Below are 20,782 nucleotides of genomic sequence, written 5' to 3'. Positions count from 1 at the left end.
GCCCTTGATTAGTTATGCAATATGCATATGGAATAAAAATCGTTTCCGGAGTAGTTCTCTGCAACTACTGGCTGGAATTCAACGAAACTTTATGGGAATCATCAATATCAAGAGGAGATGCGCATATCGTCGGCTTGTTCCGGTCAGACCCTTTAACTCAGAGTTATGGCCCTTGATGAGTTATGTAGTATGCATATAGAGTAAAAATCATTTCCGCACTACTTCTCTGCAACTACTGGCTGGAATTCAACGAAACTTTATGGGAACCTTCAATACCAAAAGGAGATGCGCATATCGTCGGCTTGTTCCGGTCAGACACTTTAACTCAGAGTTATGGCCCTTGATTAGTTATGCAGTATCCATATAGAAAAATATTTGTTTCCTCGCTACTTCTCTGCTACTACTGGCTGGAATTCAATGAAACTTTATGGGATACTAAGAGGAGATGTGCATATAGTCGCCTTGTTCCAGTCAGATACTTATAACTCAGATTTATGGCCCTTGATTAGTTATGTAGTATGCATACATCTCATTGGCATTTCAAGATTTTACTATTTAACACAAAGTATGGCTCTGTTATTGCCCTGAATATTTATCAAGTTCAAAGAATATTACAGTTTATGCCATGATTAATATATAAATAAAGCCTTATGTATTCAGTTGTTGTGTTAATAATAACCAGTACTCGGCGGGGGATATAAATGAAATAAACGAATTTGCTTGTTTTATTTAAAATTTCATTCAGTTCAAGCTGATATTGGTTTTTTATTTAAAATTTCATTCAGTTCAATTCGTCAATAAATTTTAACATGCTTGCTGATCTTGTTTTTTAAATAGATCATATTTGGCACAATAAATCATTTAAAACATTTATGAGAAGAAAGAAATAGTGTATGCAACTGTTACATATTGACATATAGGTTGAAATAAAAACAAAAGTAGAGAATTTATTTAAACTTTGATTTTTTTTTAATTAAAAGGGCAGTTAACTCTAAAATGAAAGTGCCCCCCCCGACCATTTTTTTTACACAAGCTCTGGCAAAGGTAGGAAGCAAACACGTCAACACCCCGAAGTTAAAAGAGAAAATGTTTATGTTATATTCTAAGGTCATGCAAAGCTTACCTAATTCCATTATACAGCATTTGGTTTATATGTCTTTTACCTTTATTGACTGCACACTTTTAAAACTAAAATATTTAACATGAGAACCCAACATAGAATTTTTATGGCCTTGAAATTATGCAGATAATGCAGATTATGCAAAAAAAAATGACCCAACTTTCTTCTTGTTTTTAGACCCATTACCCATTACTGTAAAGCCAATCCCTAATATCTGTTTGATTTATAATATGTGTTGTTGTTTTTGTGTTATTTGTACAAGAATAAAATTATTACAGTGTTTTAAGACCGGCAATAATTAACCTGAAGATCAGTGTATAAATCATTAGAGGTATTAGTCCTTCCACCCCACCAGTAAAGATCACAAGTCACCATTATAGTTGCATTTAAGACTTTACTCTGGCTAGCATTTTATCTACATTGTATATATATTTTGTTGGCTTCATACTTGCCACACTGTAACCATGTGTCTTGTTAAATCTTGCCTAGTCATCTACCTAAATGTCTGTTTCTCCTTTGACCAATCATCTATCTGTCTGATGTCTTTATCAGAATTTACATGTAACTTCCTCATCAACACATGTTCCCTCAGATCATAATCCAGCCACAAGTTTTAACCTTTGAATTGCAAAATTTAGATTGGAAATGTTTAGAATTCTGATCTGCCTATTGCCTATTTATAACATTTCAATACCATTCATAACACTAAAACTAACGAATTCATCATTTGTAAAGAGGTTGGGATTTTTGTTTTGTTTTGTAATAAAATATTATTCCTTGATGTTATATATTTTGTTGGTATAACAAGATATTATTCCTTGGTGTTAACATTATATTTTGTCAGTATAACAAGATATTATTCCTTGGTGTTACTATATTTTGTTGGTATAACAAGATATAATTCCATGATGTTACTATGTTTTGTCAGTATAACAAAATATAATCCCATGATGTCTGTATTCCTAAATTTTACTATGTTTTGTTTGTATGTTTTCAGGCTGGTTCCCCAGCAACTGATGCACACAGCCCAATGTCATCTACAGTAACAGCAGGTTAGTACATTTAATTTTTTATTGGGTCATTACTTTTATGTAATTATTGTTAAATTTCACTAGTTCTTATATCAATTCTTTAAAAAAAAACCCCAGATCAAACAGATACTACATAAACAAGTAGAATGATTATAATTAAACTATTGTAATTACTACACATGAACAGAGCAAGTCAGTTTTGTATAAAGGGAGGTAATAAAAACAATGATTTCATTTACAGTCACTTCACATGAAGTATTTTCAAACTGCCATCAGATATCTAAATAAAATTATTTTTGTTTGAAATACTGTGAAATTAGTGATTAAATAATAAGTTTTACACACATACCTGGCAGTTTTTATGCTTTTAATTAATTTCGGTATTCATTAACGATGTAAGAAAAAGAATGGAAATGAGTTTAATTTTAATAAGTCTATTGACCTAAAAGGTTTCATTCTCAGGAATGCTAGTCATATGGTTTCAAACCCTATCGGAGGCAAGCTGTTGTTTCCTTGAGCAAGAAAATTTACACTCATTGTTTGATACTGGTTGGTTTCAGGAATGGTTTCAGGAACGGATTCGAGTGTTTTCCATAAACTTATAGCTTCCAACATAAATTAAAATAGATTTGAATAAACTAAAACTAAGTGTAGGTTACTTCATAGAGAAATTTTAACTCTGCTTATTGTAGTGCTACTTAACTAGATCACCCTCTCAGGTGCCAGTTTACATCTAGTGTTAAGTGTCTCGTTCTAGAAATTAGCAGTACCGATGATATGGCTTACAGATGTACTTTGCTCATCTTTGAGTGAAATATTTTTATTGGAAAAAATTTATTTTAATTTATTGAATTCTTACTGAATATGTCTTCTTTAAAAACTATGTATGGGGATCTGCGTTCCTAAATATTACGGGTCAAGTGAATCTGCTCCTTTCTTAAAACTTCCATTCTTTTGAATGACACTATATATTCATAGTGTGTCAACTTACAGGATTTGTAGGATTTAAAGCATAATATATCTACTTTTTGTAAAGTCAAAACATTTTTATTTTGTATTTACAAAAAGACTGTGTAGCAATTATCAATATTTTTAAATATCAAATTTTAGCAAAGTATATATTTAAGTAATTTTAGCACATGTATAACGTTTTTGATTTGAATAATGCATCAGTCAATTATAAGCATTCCTTTAACATAACTTGGATTATTATTCCTCCCAAACAAAGTAAAGGGGTAATTAAGGAGTCGGCTGTCAGTTGGTCCACTTCATGGTTTCCGGACAATGTAAACTCAAACTTGGTATATAGCAACCTTATGTAGAAACACCGGTTAGGATTGCTTTTGGACCCTTGGGGGTCAAGGTGACTGTTACTAAAATTAGAAAAATGTTTTTTGGACAATGACGTGTTTGGAATGAGGGGTCAAGGTCACTGTTACTAAAAGTAGAAAAATGTTTTTTGGACAATGACTTGTGTTAGGAATGAGAAACTGTAAAGAAAATTGATATATAACATGTGTATATGAAGATCTGGGTTGGAGTTGATTTTAGACTCCCTGGGGTCAAGGTCAATGTCACTTTTACTGAAAATAGGAAAAAAGGCTTCTGCAAAAACTAGGGTTAGGAATCAAACTTGGTGTATATCAAGCTTGTATTGTAATTTAACTTGGCATATAAGATTGTGAAGAGACCTAGTTATACCCCCAAAAACGAAGTTTGGGGGGGGTATATAGGAGTCACCCGGTGGTCGGTCGGTCGGTCCAGACGTCCGTTGCATTTTCCTTGTCCGGACCATAACTTGAAGACTAATGGTTGGAATTAAATATAACTACATACAATGGTCAAGCACATTGAGAGGAATTGCAGTGCACAAGAACCATAACTCTATCTTGACTAATTACAGAGTTATTGCCCTTTGTTACTTTTCCTTGTCCGGGGCATAACTTGAAAACTACTGGTTGGAATTCAAAACAACTTCATACAATTGTCAAACACAATAAGGGGAAGTGCAGTGCACAAGAACCATAACTCTATCTAAAGTAATTACAGAGTTATTGCCCTTTGATACTTTTCCATTGCTTTCTTTTGTCCGGACCATAACTTGAAGACTAATTGTTGGAATTCAATATAACTACATACAATGGTCAAGCACATTGAGAGAAAGTGCAGTGCACAAGAACCATAACTCTATCTTGACTAATTACAGAGTTATTGCCCTTGGTTACTTTTCCTTGTCCGGGGCATAACTTGAACACTAGTGGTTGGAATTCAAAACAACTTCATACAATTGTCAAACACAGTAAGGAGAAGTGCAGTGCATAAGAACCATAACTCTATCTAAAGTAATTACAGAGTTATTGCCCTTTGTTACTTTCCATTGCTTTCTTTTGTCCGGAGTATAACTTGAAGACTAATTGTTGGAATTCATTATAACTTCATACAATGGTCAAGCACATTGAGAGGAAGTGCAGTGCACAAGAACCATAACTCCATCTTGACTAATTACAGAGTTACTGCCCTTTGTTACTTTTCCATTGCTTTTTTTTTGTCCGGAGCATAACTTGAAGACTAATGGTTGGAATTCAATATAACTTCATACAATGGTCAAGCACATTGAGAGGAAGTGCAGTGCACAAGAACCATAACTCCATCTTGACAAATTACAGAGTTATTGCCCTTTGTTACTTTTCCTTGTCCAGAGCATAACTTGAAAACTACTGTTTGGAATTCAATACAACTTCATACAGTTGTCAAGGACATTAAAAGCAAGTGCAGTGCATAAGAGCCATAACTCCATTTTGACAAAATACAGAGTTACTGCCCTTTGATACTTTTCCTTGTCTGGAGCATAACTTAAAACATACTGGTTTAAATTCAAAACAACTTCATACAATGGTCAAGCACAAAAAGAGGGAGGAAGTGCAGTGCACAAGAACTATAACTCCATCTTCAGTATTTATAGAGTTATTGCCCTTTGTTCCTTTTCTTTGTATTTCTGGACTTATTACAGAGTAATTCAATAAAACTTCTTCAATGGTCAACCACATTGAAAGGAAATGCAATATACAAGAACCACAACTATCTTTAATTGCCCACAACCATAACTCTATATTTCAATTCTTTTACAAGGTATTCTGTTACTAGTAACATCCTCATTTCCGAAGCAGTCTTGTGGGGGTATTAATCACATTTAGTGATAGTTCTAGTTTGGATTGTTGTAGGACCCCCTTAATTCAAGATCAAGGTCACTGTTACTAAGAATAGAAAAAATGGTTTCCAGACAATACCTAGAATTAGGAATGAGATATTATAATCAAAGTTTGTCTTTAGCAAGCAAGCACTGCCATGGGTTTAAAGGGCTGGGGTTTCATTTGACCGATTCATTTGTTTAATTGCCAATAAATATTTCTATAATTCAGCATGCTCTATGTGTGACCTTAACAGTCAGGCTTGACTGTATTTTTTAATACCACTCCATTCAAAAACCTTGATAAATAAAATTGTAAAGAATAAGAAATTTAACCAAGTCTTATCTAAATCTTTATAAATGAAGAATTCCTGACTTTTACTTTTACTCATGCGTTTTTCTTTTAATATTGAATAATCTGACATATTCTATTAAACATTCAACCCGAACTGTTATTGTGTTATAACTATTATTGTGTTATATGGTTTATGACAAACATTGTTAATTTTATACTTTATTTCAATCTTTCAATATATGTAAAGTAGCCTAAAGGAGAAATATTTTGAGTGACTTTATCATGGTGATCAGTTAAGATGCAAACGATGTCTAGACAAACTCGATTGAAAGCTGTTTACCTATCTTAAAAGGTGGATTGAAGATGTAAAATGATTGTCTTCATTAAAGGTTGATTTTCACACAGCAAAAAATAAGTTTCATTAAAGGTAGCTTGTCAAGAAATGAAAAAATAAGTTTCATTAAAGGTAGCTTGTCAAGAAAAGAAACAGAAAGAAAAAAGAATATTTCATTAAAGGTAGATTGTAAAAGAGACACATTTGCTGCATTAAATGTTGATGACAATTAAAGAGAAAATAAAAGTTTCATAAATAGTGGAATGATACGGGGAAAAATGGAATATTTTAGAATGAAATTACAATAAGATGTTTAAGCATTTCCATTTTATAAGTTGTGTCAAGATTGAGAGAATGTTTTAAAGAAGTTTGCACAATTATGCTTCCAGAAATGTTTTTCAATGATGCATTTCTCGCCAGCACCACTTCTTAAACCATCTTCATTTATTGACCAAGGTTTTACATGTTTGATGAGTTAGTGCCTTCCATAGACATCTACCCTTTGGTTTTGGTTTCTGGTTGATTGGTTCAACGGCAAGCACACTTAGGCTTCAAGGTCAAGAACACTTAGGCTAAAAATAGATTTCCGTACTTTTCCTCATTAAGTAAGGCCATGTTTGCAGGGTGTCCTCTCCAAAGAAGTGCAAGCCATTCTTTGTTATTGGTGGGTATTGTTAAAATGTAGAGGTAACTGAATAGTTTTGTTTTGGCGTACATGTGAAGCACCAATACAGTAATAATTATCATTTGAAATTTTAATGTTAGTACAATTGGGACAGTCAGACTTGAGACACAAGGGTTAAAAGACAGATAATATTACTACTGAACCACGCCCCTGCTGTAGTTAGGATGTTTAAATTACCAAAAAATGTGTTTATTTAATTAATTAAACATAGCAAAGTGGTTTATGTCACAGACAAAAAAACAATTTTCTCCTCTGGTAAAAGCTTGAATCCCTCTAGAGGCATAGAAATAATTCATGTAAGATTATAACTTGGTGTATGTACATACATAAAATCATGTTTAGAGGGGCACCTAGGAATTTTCAAAGTATCAAAATTACTTAAACCCAACAGAAAATTACCATTAATGTACATTGTGTGCCTCACTGCAGTCTATTTTCATGACACTTCAAGTATTTGTTTACATAATTGTTTAAAAGAATAAGTTGTTTTATTGATAGTAATGATATATAAATCAAGAAATGCTACTAAAATATTTATGTGAATATAGTGATATCATTCAAAGTTGGGAGTTAAATCGTTTAAATATTTATCATGATTGAGTTACTTGAGTAAAATCAGCCCAAATTAATAATGATAACCAACCTGTTGCTGACACTGTAAAGTGCTGACTATAAAATGGGCGAGCCTCTCTTCTGTGCTCTGCTGACTAATTAAAAGTTTCATCTTGATATCCCCCAACACTGATAATGGACTGTTCCAAAAATGGAAGCTGGACAAGTCCATTTAAGTATTTCAAAAGGTTAAGGGCTGAATATGAACATGAAAGTAAATTGCATCAAGTTTTGTGCATTACCATTTATGGAGTAAATTGTGCATACATGTACATGTTGTTTACATAACGCTTCAAAGATATTCAAGACAAGGATATAAACTTTCATTCAAATGATCCTCTTGTTTATATTTTAATGAATTACATCTTTATAATTTGGTTTATATATGCACATGCAAGAGTAAGACCGCGAAAATTTTAACATTGTTGGTAATACTCAAGGCTTATATATTAGAATTTATTATCTTGTACCTTCTTTAAAGTCTATTCAGTGCTAGAATATAAATCTTGAACTATCTTTGTGCATTTGCGTATAGTACAAGTAAGCTACTCATTTTCTTTTCACAAAGGATTTCAACCAAACCTTTAAAAGAATAGGTTGTCACATTTTGTACCTGGTCTATATTGTAAAGATTTCTTTATTTCATTTGATCTCTTTTTGCAGAATTATTGCCCTTGAAATACTTAATTTTGGGCAGTTAAAAAGACAATTTCAAGTCATTTGTTATCAAGATATATAACTTAACTTCCTATTATTTGGGAAGTCATTCTTGCATCAGGCAAATTAAGTCTGACCAGACTCTGTACTTTTATGTTAGACTCTTAGTTCACTGTAATGCTAGACTGCAGTTCACTGTGATGTTAGACAGCTGTACACTGTGATGTTAGACTGCAATACATTGTGATGTTAGACTGCATTACACACCCTGATGTTTGATTGCAGTACATACCGTGATGTTAGACTGATGTACACTGTGATGTTAGACTGATGTACATAATAATGTTAGACTGCTGTACACTTCAATGTTAGACTGCTGTACATTGTGATGTTAGACTGCTGTACATAATATTGTTAGACTGCTGTACACTGTGATGTTAGACTGCTGTACACTTCAATGTAAGACTGCTGTACATTGTGATGTTAGACTGCAATACATTGTGATGTTAGACTGCAGTACACACCCTGATGTTTGATTGCAGTACATACCATGATGTTAGACTGCAGTACACCATAATGTTAGATTGCAATACACTGTGATGTTAGACTGCTGTACCACTGTAATGTTAGACTGATATACAGTGTGATGTTAGACTGCTGTACCACTGTAATGTTAGACTGATATACAGTGTGATGTTAGACTGCAATACAGTGTTATGTTAGACTGCTGTACACTGTATTGTTAGACTGCAGTACACTGTGATGTTAGACTGCTGTACACCATAATGTTAGATTGCAATACACTGTGATGTTAGACTGCTGTACCACTGTAATGTTAGACTGATATACAGTGTGATGTTAGACTGCAATACAGTGTTATGTTAGACTGCTGTACACTGTATTGTTAGACTGCAGTACACTGTGATGTTAGACTGCTGTAACACTGTAATGTTAGACTGCAGTACACTGTGATGTTAGACTGCTGTACACTGTGATGTTAGACTGCTGTACACTGTGATGTTAGACTGCTGTAAACTGTGATGTTAGACTGCTGTATACTGCAATGTTAGACTGCTGTACACTGCAATGTTAGACTGCAGTACACTGTAATGTTAGACTGCAGTACACTGTATTGTTAGACTGCAGTACATCTGTAATGTTAGACTGCAGTACATTGTGATGTTAGACTGCAGTACACTGTAATGTTAGACTGCAGTACACTGTAATGTTAGACTGCAGTACACTGTAATGTTAGACTGCAGTACAGTGTGATGTTAGACTGCAGTACACTGTAATGTAAAACTGCAGTACAGTGTGATGTTAGACTGCAGTGCACTGTAATGTTAGACTGCAGTACACTGGGTGATGTTAGACTGCAGTGCACTATAATGTTAGACTGCAGTACACTGTGATGTTAACCTGCTGTACACTGTGATGTTTAGACTGCAGTACACTGTAATGTTAGACTGATGTATACTGTGATGTTAGACTGCTGTACACTGTAATGTTAGACTGCAGTACACTGTAATGTTAGACTGCAGTACACTGTAATGTTAGACTGTTGTACAGTGTGATGTTAGACTGCAGTACAATGTAATGTTAGACTGCAGTACAGTGTGATGTTTGACTGCAGTGCACTGTAATGTTAGACTGCAGTACACTGTGATGTTAGACTGTTGTACACTGTAATGTTAGACTGCAGTACACTGTAATGTTAGACTGCAGTACACTGTAATGTTAGACTGTTGTACAGTGTGATGTTAGACTGCAGTACAATGTAATGTTAGACTGCAGTACACTGTAATGTTAGACTGCAGTACTGTGTGATGTTAGACTGCAGTACACTGTAATGTTAGACTGCAGTACACTGTAAGGTTAGACTGTTGTACAGTGTGATGTTAGACTGCAGTACAATGTAATGTTAGACTGTTGTACAGTGTAATACATGAGTAATACATGATAATATGTGGGAAGTGATTAACAACCAGCAATTACAGTGTATTTAGAAGAGACGTTTAGTTATTGCATAGCTTGAATATAACTTTTTTTGTACAAAATTGTATAATATATCCATGGTAACCTGAATATAGTGGTCACCTGCCAATTATAGTTATTTGAGCTCAGTCCTGTTGCTGACCACTGTAGACATGTTAGCCTGTACTGTCTTAAATTGTGGCTAATTTGTTTACAGACTGATGTTGACTGCCCTTTATTGTGGTTGTGTTTCAATTTTCAATTTTTAAAGAAATTTAGTTATTTTTATCAGCTAATTTAGGCTACTTGTCATTATTGACCACTGCATAGTTCTTCTTGGGGTGGCCCTTCTACAAAAGGTTAAATGTGCATCATTAAAAAATGTAAATGATACAATAAAATACAGCTTTATACATATTTACAAATTATGAGCAGGTTGATCATGCATGTGAAATATGTTTTGAGATATTGGTTTAAATGAGCAGACATTATTTGATGTTGAAAGAAAAAAATTCAGCAAGTTGTTGCAAAAGACTCCATCTGTTAATTTTTCTAGGAAAATGCACATGCTATAAATGTATGCATGTAACATCTTGCCCATGAATTAGTATGTATATTTGAAATTACATGTAAAATACATAATTATAGATTTGTTTAAAATATGAACATGTTATTGCGTGTTATTTACTTTTTGAATATCTACCTCTGCCACCAGTATATAGCCAATGCATTCAAATCAGTCTATAAATTCATGCAGTTATATCAGTCTGTGAATCCATGCAGCCAAACCGTTCTATCAATCCATGCAGCCAAATCAGTCTGTAAATCCATGCAGTCAAACCAGTTTGTTAATCATTGCAGCCAAACCAGTCTGTAAATCCATGCAGCCAAACCAGTCTATCAATCCATGCAGCCAAACCAGTCTGTAAATCCATGCAGCCAAACCAGTTTGTTAATCATTGCAGCCAAATCAGTCTGTAAATCCATGCAGCAAAACCAGTTTGTTAATCATTGCAGCCAAATCAGTTTGTAAATCCATGCAGCCTAACCAGTTTGTTAATCATTGCAGCCAAATCAGTTTGTAAATCCATGCAGCCTAACCAGTTTGTTAATCATTTGCAGCCAAACCAGTCTGTAAATCCATGCAGCCAAATCAGTCTGTAAATCCATGTTGCCAAACCAGTTTGTTAATCATCGCAGCCAAACCAGTCTGTTAAACTCTATGCAGCCAAACCAGGCTGTAAATCCATTGCAGCCAAATCAGTCTGTAAATCTATGCAGCCAAACCACACAGCCAAACCAGTCTGTAAATCCATGCAGCCAAACCAGTCTGTAAATCCATGCAGCCAAACCAGTCTGTAAATCCAGGATCATTGCAGCAAAGCCTTGTTATACTTTCATACAGCCATGTCTGACTGTACATTGATATAGCCTGCACCATCAGCCTTATCAGACTACCTTATAATGCCTGACACAGACTGAACAAATAGTCTAACTGTTCATCAATAAAGCCTGACATCCGTGCAACCTTTCCATACTGTACATCTATGCAGTTAAACTAGGTTGTACATCTTTGCAACATAACCAGAATGTTCTGTCTGACCAGAGTGTACATCCATGCAGCCTAAACATACTGTACATCTATGCATTCTGTTCAGATTATACATCATCACAGTTTGACCAGACAGTACATTTGCGCATGACCAAACTGTAGATCCATGCAGCCAAGTGAGATTATAACCATGCCTGATGCTGACTGAACATTCTTTTCAGTCTAGTTTGACTATGCATACATGCAGTCTGACCAGAGAGTATACCCATGAAGCCTGACCAAACTGTACATCCTTAGAGCCTTATCCACACTGTACATTAATGCAGCCAAGCTAGAATGTACATCCATGCTGTTTGATGTCCATATGTACATATATGTTGCTAAGTCAGAATCGTATCCTGGCTGTCAAACCAGACAGTATATCCAGACTGAACACTGTTCTCTTTTCTTTGTACTTTGTTCTTTCTTGTTCAGTGTCAGGTTTTAGACTTGACAACATAAACAAGGACCATTAACAATATTCTCATGTGGAAATGAGACCTTTCTTGTACTAAATTTTACACTTTTTAATAACATCATTTTTGGGAACTCTATATTCTGACACTATGCAAAGTTTAATTTGTAAAAGCGTATGTAAATACTGATAAGAATTTAACATATCCTATTTTCAATAATAAGCTAAGTCTTGCAATTACAGATTTACTGTGCAATTAGCATCTCAATAATTTCAAGAATTATTTTAGGGATAAAGTTGCATTATTAGAAATGGTTTCATATTCTGATTATTCATAATAGGGTGAGAGAAAGTTCAAATCAACCAGATTTTAATATGAGATTTTCGAAAGGTAGATTTTGAATAGAAATCCTTATTAAAATCAAAAGTTTATTATTTCAAAAAGGATTCTGAATTATTTTAACAGGGTTTCTAAATTATTCAGGTATTGTTGATGTTGCCTGAATACTAATGCATTAATTAATTTTGTAAACCAGCACATTTGTGCAATTTGACCAGTTCTCAATTAAATCAGAATCATACAAGTTTGACAGACTGTGTCCCAACTCTTCTACAGAAATTCTTATTCTGGAAAAAAAACCTGAAGAACCATTCTCCATAATTCCTGCATGTACAGAAGTTTTACATCTGTTGACTATCAAAAAAGCTAGGAGAGTTAAATTGGATTGTAAATATTTAAAATCATGGACACTGAAAAACTCATCTGTCTGTCCTTGTTTTTGACACAGATGATTTAGAATTAAAATTAAATATTTATTTTTTTAAATTAAAAACTAAGAGTGATACGGGTCATGAAAGTTTGGGATGAAACTTTTAAGTACTTATGTACTTAACATGAATTTTAGATGCATTATTATTATTTATTTATAATTTTATGATTTGCAGGTGTTTCAAATATACAGAGATTTTCAGTAGATTTAGCAAATAATGAAAATACATAAAAAAAATTGGTAATTAAAATCGGGTATTTTCTTTGTCAAAACATCTCATAAACACAAATAGTAATTAACAGGACTTGAAATGAATCAGTAGGAACTACTTTGTATTATGTACTTATACGGAAATATAGCTCTTTCTTATCACACTAATAGAAATAAATTAAATAGTTTTCCTGAAAGACATGGAACCAAATATGTAAAAAAATAATTGTATGGCCTTGTGATTGATTTATTCCTGGACTGCTATGAGTATCTTGAACTCTGAACACGTTATTGAACATGTTACATAATCGTTAGCGTGTATTTTACATATTCAGTAATCAATCATTCATTATTAATTTTTTTTTTTTTCAAAATTTTAAGACGTACAATTTTCAGAGGAAAATACCAAGCTGGTTAAGTGCAGTTGATTTTCACATCTCCGTTGTTACATGTATACGCACACAAAACAGCACAGAGATATCTGAAATGAGTAAAAAGAGATTTGTCTTAATTATGCCTCCCTTTCGCAATACGACAATATGAGAGAGGCATGCATTGCATGTTCATACGCGGCGCAGCGCAGAGAAAATAACTGGCAGCTGCACAAAAATCAATGCTCCAGTAACCTTGACAAGACAATAAAATTTAACAACTGTGGATCTTAATCCTTAGCTTGTTGGGGATGTGAAGTTGGTGTTGTTTTTTTTCCCAATGATTGTATTTTTAGCTCACATTTTAACCTTGTGAGATGTAATGTCATGATTTTTTTCCTGCACTATTCTTTTTTTTTTTTGAGTTGTTCCTTTTCTTTTTTTATAAGAAAGAAAAAGAGAAAATAAATCAAGTGTAATTACGACAAGCTATTAATTGTGGCAAATATTTCAACAAGTTTTTGGGTGTAATTTATTACAAGTTATCAGTTATATTTTCAAACATGAAGCTAGAAATTCATGAATATACAAAGCAAAAGATAGATCCTTGTTTGAAAGTTGCCGAAGTTTAAGGTTTTCTCTAATGTCTGTCTACACTTTTTTCTGCCATATAATGTTTCATGTTTGAATGAGTGAGCATCCCTTTGGGTTAAAGATTATGTGCAAGATTCTTCCCTTTGGGTTTGAGATGCTGTGTGTAAGTCTCATAATAGTCTCCACTTTGAAATGATAAAACAACCCATTCCAGATTTTTAAAAAATAAAAGATCTGAGAAATTTGTTTCTTTGGAAAAAAAAAATATTTGAAAAAAAAAATAGTTTTTACATATATCTTCTTTTATAGGAAAAGGGTGTGTGAAATTGTATAGACTTTCATGGCAGGTTTAAGGTTACAATATAAGGTTATAGATCTGATATAATAGCATGCACAATGCAAAAATTGGTTATAGGTATTAACAAAAGTCCTAATTATCTGATGGCATTTCGTTAATGTTAATTGGGAAAACTAATTACTGGAATCATTAAGTAATAAAATAATTATATATTTTCAGATTTGTTCAAATGGAAGGCTGCTAATCCTACCAGTCATGTTCATACAGATTTTAGTAAGTTGTTTTTTATTCTCACTGAATTAGCTTACAGTGATCATACATTGGGTGTGCCTGAAGTAATATATTGATAAGGTTCGAGTCTTTGTGAGACCTTAAACCCTACATAACACTTGTACTTATAGTTATAACAGAATGTAATCAGTGTGCATGTTGAACCATATAACTTGGTGATATACAATATAACTTGAGGCTGAACCATATAACTTGGTGATAACGACATTACTTGATGATGAACCATATAATGTGTGATAAACCATATAACTTGGTGATGAACCACATAACTTGATGATGAACCATATAACTTGATGATGAACCATATAACTTGATGATGAACCATATAACTTGAAGATGAACCATATAACTTGGTGATGAACCATATAACTTGGTGATGAACCATATAACTTAATGATGAACCATATAACTTGATGTTGAACCATATAACTTAATGATGAACCATATAACTTGGTGATGAACCATATAACCTGGTGATATTCAAATGGTCATAGATAGAATGAAATAAGTGCTAAACTGAAAATGTGTGTATTGGTGTCAGTTAGGCAATTTAATTTTGCCAAGTTATCTGTGTTTTAACCTTTGGTTTGCTGAATTTGTCTATTGAATGTTAGAATGGTCTTTAGAGATTTCAAAACAAAATATAAAAATTAAATGAACAACACTATAGAGCTAGAGCCTTGTCAGACTGTGCGGATGTGCAGGCTGGCCTGGCTCTATACTGATGGCTTCTGGTGATGACATTTAGAATGTCGTTGAGACTAAATCCCACATTATACCATCCTGTTATAATATTTAAATTAATTCATGTATACATTCAAATTGTGCGGAATTGGCATATTTTTTATTCAATTATAATCATTGCTTTGATCTGTTTTAACGGGATTTATTTTTGTTGGCCAAAGTCAATTTAATAACCACAAATAAACATCAGTTGTTATTCTCAATTTATTAATTTGATTAATTGCTAAATGGCATTTCTTCCCAACCATGTAATTGTATCAAAGCAATTTGACAAGAAATCTTTGTTGATGCTCTTGATTGACAAGTGGTAAGAAAGTTCAGCATTTATACAAATCAAATGATTCTGTAAGGCGTTAAAAACTTCACAGACATTTAAATATCTATTTTCAAAACAGAGAAATGTTGTTATAATGTATTGTAGACAGATATAATTTGAATTCAATTAAATGTTTGTGATATTATTCCTTTATATCTGCTTGAAAGGGTACATAAAGTCATGAAGAAAAAAATAATGTCTATATTTGGATAATGTTCCATTTGAGACGTCCAATGATAAGACACTGTCTAAAAGCTAATGCTAAATATAAATATCAAAAGTTGAATTCCAGTCATGTGAGGATGCTTATTGTTGAAATTTCCTGCCGAATACCTCGCATAAATGCAGGAGAAAAATTTAAAGGTAGTACATTCCTGTGCATATACATGTTTATGATGGATTAGTATCCTATACAGTATATACATCAATAATAAGACCACTTTCCTGATAAGTCCCCTATACAGTATATACATCAATAATAAGACCACTTTCCTGATAAGTTCCCTATACTGTATAAGCATCAATGATAAGACAACTTTACTGTATATACATATACATCAATGATAAGTCCCCTATACTGAATACACATCAATGATAAGTCCCCTATACTGTAAATACATCAATGATAAGTCCCCTATACTGTATATACATCAATGAAAAGTACTCTATACTGTATATACATCAATGATAAGTCCCCTATAATGTATATATACATCAATGATAAGTCCCCTATACTGCATATACATCAATGATAATTCCCTTATACTGTATATACATCAATGATAAGTCCCCTATACTGCATATACATCAATGATAAGTCCCCTATAATGTATATATACATCAATGAAAAGTACTCTATACTCTAAATACATCATTGTTAAGTCCCTATACTGTATATACATCAATGATAAGTCCCCTATACTGTATATACATCAATGATAAGTATACTTTACTGTATATACATCAATGATAAGTCCCCTATACTGTATAAATGTCAATGATAGGTCCCCTATACTGTATATACATCAATGATAAGTCCCCTATACTGTATATACATCAATGATAAGTCCCCTATACTGTATAAACATCAATGATAAGTCCCCTATAATGTATATACATCAATAATAAGTCCCCTATACTGCATATACATCAATGATAAGTCCCCTATACTGTATATACATCAATGATAAGTCCCCTATACTGTATATACATCAATGATAAGTCCCCTATAATGTATATATACATCAATGAAAAGTACTCTATACTCTAAATACATCATTGTTAAGTCCCTATACTGTATATACATCAATGATAAGTCCCCTATACTGTATAAACATCAATGATAAGTCCCCATTTACTGTATATACATCAATGATAAGTATACTTTACTGTATATACTTCAATGATAAGTCCCCTATACTGTATAAACATCAATGATAAGTCCCCTATACTGTATATACATCAATGATAAGTCCCCTATTCTGTATAAACATCAATGATAAGTCCCCTATACTGTATATACATCAATGATAAGTCACCTATACTGTATATATACATCAATGATAAGTCCCCTATATTGTATAATGCATCAGTGATATGCCCCCCCCCCACCTATACTGTATATATGTCGGTGATAACTCCCATTTGCTGTATAACCTTCTTGCCGAGGTTGATATGTTATGTTGGGGATGAAGAACTGCCTTAGTTTTTATGCAGGGAATTAATGAAATCAATTTAGACACTTAATCTCAATAATAACTTATAACAAATAGCTACCTGCATACTTCTCAAATGTAATTTATACTTTAAAAGTATTTAAAACCTAAATTAATTGTCAAAATTTATTCATTATTTATTGTTATTTAAGATCTATAAATTATAGGTACTTTCCTAAAATATGCAAAAATGAGGAACATAATTTATGTTGATATTTGATTTTCAAGTTTACGTAGTACAAGTAAAAAGTTTACTTATTTTGTATTTACCTTTCTAAAAGTTATATATATATATCAAGCAAATTTAAACATTTTCAAAATAAATTTATGCTAATTATTACACTATTTTGATACTGATACTAAAAATAGCCAAAAGTGTAACCTTGACATTGCATGTTTCAAATAGCAGTATTATACAAATAACGTAATAAAAAAACTCCAACCAAGATGAAGGAGCTAAAATTAAACCTTTTTTGACATAAATTAGCATAAGTTAAAAGAGCAAGGGATATAACTTCGATCAGTCTGCAGTGTTTACACTGTATAAAGTAATGTACTGATTTGGCCGCTTCATTTGAATTTCTGAAAGGATTGGGTCATGTAACGTTAAACATTAATGCTTAAGTGCATACTGCATAACAAAAATGCACATAGGTAATTGTATGCTTGTATTTGGGTGTCTGGAGTGGGAATTTTTTTTGTGACACTTGCGTATAAAGAATTATATTTCATGCTCATTTGGATATAGAAAAAACCGTCGCAGTGCACCGCTGTGCGACTAATAGCATCTGAATAATTTAAAGTTACTTAATGATATCATTTCAAATGAAAAGTGAAAATGAGAGTGCTCCGATGCAATCGAGATATTTTAATGCACAATTTTTATGGCTGCTTTATGGCGGATGTTATTATTGATAGGTCGGGGAAAAAATAAATTTGTGCTGTAAAATAACAAACGGGATATAGTTTGTGGATAAGGCTACGCTTTACAACTAAATACTAAAAATAGAAATGTTATGGTTTTGGATTGCATAATAATAACTGTAAACTTCTTTTTTGTTCGTAATTTTATTCAAGTAAATAACGATCAAGTAAACACATGCAGGACTGCGCATGAACGATTTTGCATGTTTTTGTGTGTGTCGAGGTTATTAGTTCACTGAGAGATATGAGCACAAAATGGCCGCCAAACGTGATTTCCGCAAATCCATGGTTCTTTTATATGCTGTCGCAAGGTTTGTTGGCATGTTTATTTGATGTAACAGTAGAAATTGTGCAACGATTAAATACGTAATTAAATACTTCTGCATCAAAGATGCATACTTTGTGATGCATAATGTCGTTGTATATTTATGTATAATGTATACGCATGGGTATATTATAATGGTGCGCATTTCTGCGCGTCTGCTTTGCTGTGTCTAATTTTTCCGCTAAATAAAATTTAGAACCTGCATAAAACTGATCTTTCTGTCCAGATTGAAACTATCTAAAAATAAAATCATGAATGATGTTAGCAATAAACTGTTGGCATTTGTTACATCCATGTGTTGTGAAATTTAAAGCAAATGTTATTTTTACACGTAAGATATAGGTCACTATAATGGCGCTCTATACTGGCATAGAAACGGCATAGAAGCACAATGCGCGTTTGACGCGCAGCATGTGTGCGCATGAAATGGTAACTCAATTACATATATTAGCTATGTTTAACATGTCCATATATGTACATATTCAATAAAACCCATACCTAACACTTCTCTCCCAGACAACCTCGGATTACTGGAAAACAAAGAAAATTTCTTGGAGACACAAAATTCCAAGTCCTTTGATTAAATATGAAGGCTCATATTCTTCTATATGATAAAAGTTACTTATATTTTGCACTTATTGTGTTTTGGATGAGAATAACAAGCATTAAGATTTGGCATTTAATTAACTGGTTTTGACTATAATGGAATAATTATTGTGGTTATAAAAAAGCAACATTAAATTTTCGATTACAGACTTTGTTGTTGTTTATTTTTGATGTCAAAACTTAAATAAAAAGAGGCTGGATCATGCAGGCATGTGACATAAAACCACCTGGTGTCCATCAGTCATTCCTGCCTGTCTAATTTACAACTGCACAGTCATGACATTGCATAAACATAAATGGCGGATTATCATCATAAGTTATGATCACTTGCTGTAAATATGAAATAAAACATAAAACAAAATATATATAACCAAATTCTCTTTATATTTTTTTTAACCATATTTGAATAAAAAATAAATTGATTTGACCATTGTAATAGAGACTATAGCTAATCACATAGTTAAAGATATGCCACAATAAATGTATCATATATGATTGTGTATTGCACTTTTATTACACATGCTTAAAAACATGACATAATTATTACATCCTATTTATGTCAGACATACACATTATTAAAACATGACATAATTATTACATCCTATTTATGTCAGACATAATTATTACATCCTATTTATGTCAGACATACACATTATTAAAACATGACATAATTATTACATCCTATTTATGTCAGACATACACATTATTAAAACATGACATAATTATTACATCCTATTTATGTCAGACATACACATATATTAAAACATGACATAATTATTACATCCTATTTATGTCAGACATACACATTATTAAAACATGACATAATTATTACATCCTATTTATGTCAGACATAGTCTAAGACATGGCATAAGATTGACTTTTATCACAAATAGTTTTAAGTCATGGCACAATGATATATAAAGATAGTCAGACATAACACAAGAGTTTGTCTTATAAGACATGGTGGAAGCTATGTGTATTCTACTTATGCCAGACATAGTCTAAGGTAAAACAATGGAAGCCTATTATGTCACCAGCTATATGTTAAAGTGCTTTGGTAGTTTAGCGCGGAGGAAGGTAGTTTAGTACTGGTGTAACTCTCCAGGAACGATGGTTAGGAAACTACCCGCCTATATGACTGAAATACTGTTGAAAAAGGCTAAAAAGAAACAAACAAACAAACAAACAAACAAAAATTTTTAAGACAGGCAAAAAAATAATGTTATATTTTTTTTTTAAGCTAGTTAAGACAAAAAACTGGATGCCCCTTTTTATGTCATCAGATATGTTTTTTAAAACAAAGCATAAATATGTCTATTTAGTCAGGGATAGCTTAAAACATTTTAAGATTATATTTTTTTTCAAAACAACAAGTTTATGTCATATGTTTGATATATTGTAAAAAATTAAAAATTTTATAAAAAAAGTTTTTGATATAACACAAGTTCAGCAACTTTTTAAAAATGAAAATATTTTTTCTTACTGAACCAAAACCCAAAAATACAATGACACTAGTAATTTTCTACTTAATAAAACATGATTTAAGATAAGACAAAAGGTGTCCTCTACTTAAATCTGACATGTTAAAAGACATGGCAAAATTCATTTGGTACTTACATTTTGTGGGGACTTGATGGTCAAGTGGATAAGTTTTTTTGACCAACCAGTTGCCCCTGGCTGCTCACTCAGGGTTCTAATCCCATCAGGGACTTTAGAT

The 20,782-nt window shown here is 32.5% G+C and overlaps 1 protein-coding gene across 11 annotated transcripts in view; it reads left to right on the top strand.

Annotated features, from left to right (window-relative positions):
- LOC132739665 (zinc finger protein rotund-like) overlaps positions 1-20,782 on the top strand; it is a 44,300-nt gene that overhangs the window by 11,752 nt on the left and 11,766 nt on the right. For 9 of the 11 annotated variants that reach the window (XM_060727413.1, XM_060727412.1, XM_060727421.1 and 6 more), the window contains exons 2-3: positions 2,118-2,172; positions 14,364-14,417. In XM_060727413.1, coding sequence (XP_060583396.1) covers positions 2,118-2,172; positions 14,364-14,417 — 109 coding nt within the window. Of the gene's footprint in view, positions 1-2,117; positions 2,173-14,363; positions 14,418-17,906; positions 18,446-20,782 lie in introns of those variants that run through there. The other 2 variants (XM_060727423.1, XM_060727420.1) reach the window with 2 other exon arrangements.

The sequence above is a fragment of the Ruditapes philippinarum genome, unplaced genomic scaffold (assembly GCF_026571515.1).
Source record: "Ruditapes philippinarum isolate M1 unplaced genomic scaffold, ASM2657151v2 ctg584_1_1_1_1, whole genome shotgun sequence".
In the NCBI taxonomy this organism is placed as follows: Eukaryota; Metazoa; Mollusca; class Bivalvia; order Venerida; family Veneridae; genus Ruditapes; species Ruditapes philippinarum.
This window is presented reverse-complemented; position numbering and strand designations above follow the sequence as displayed.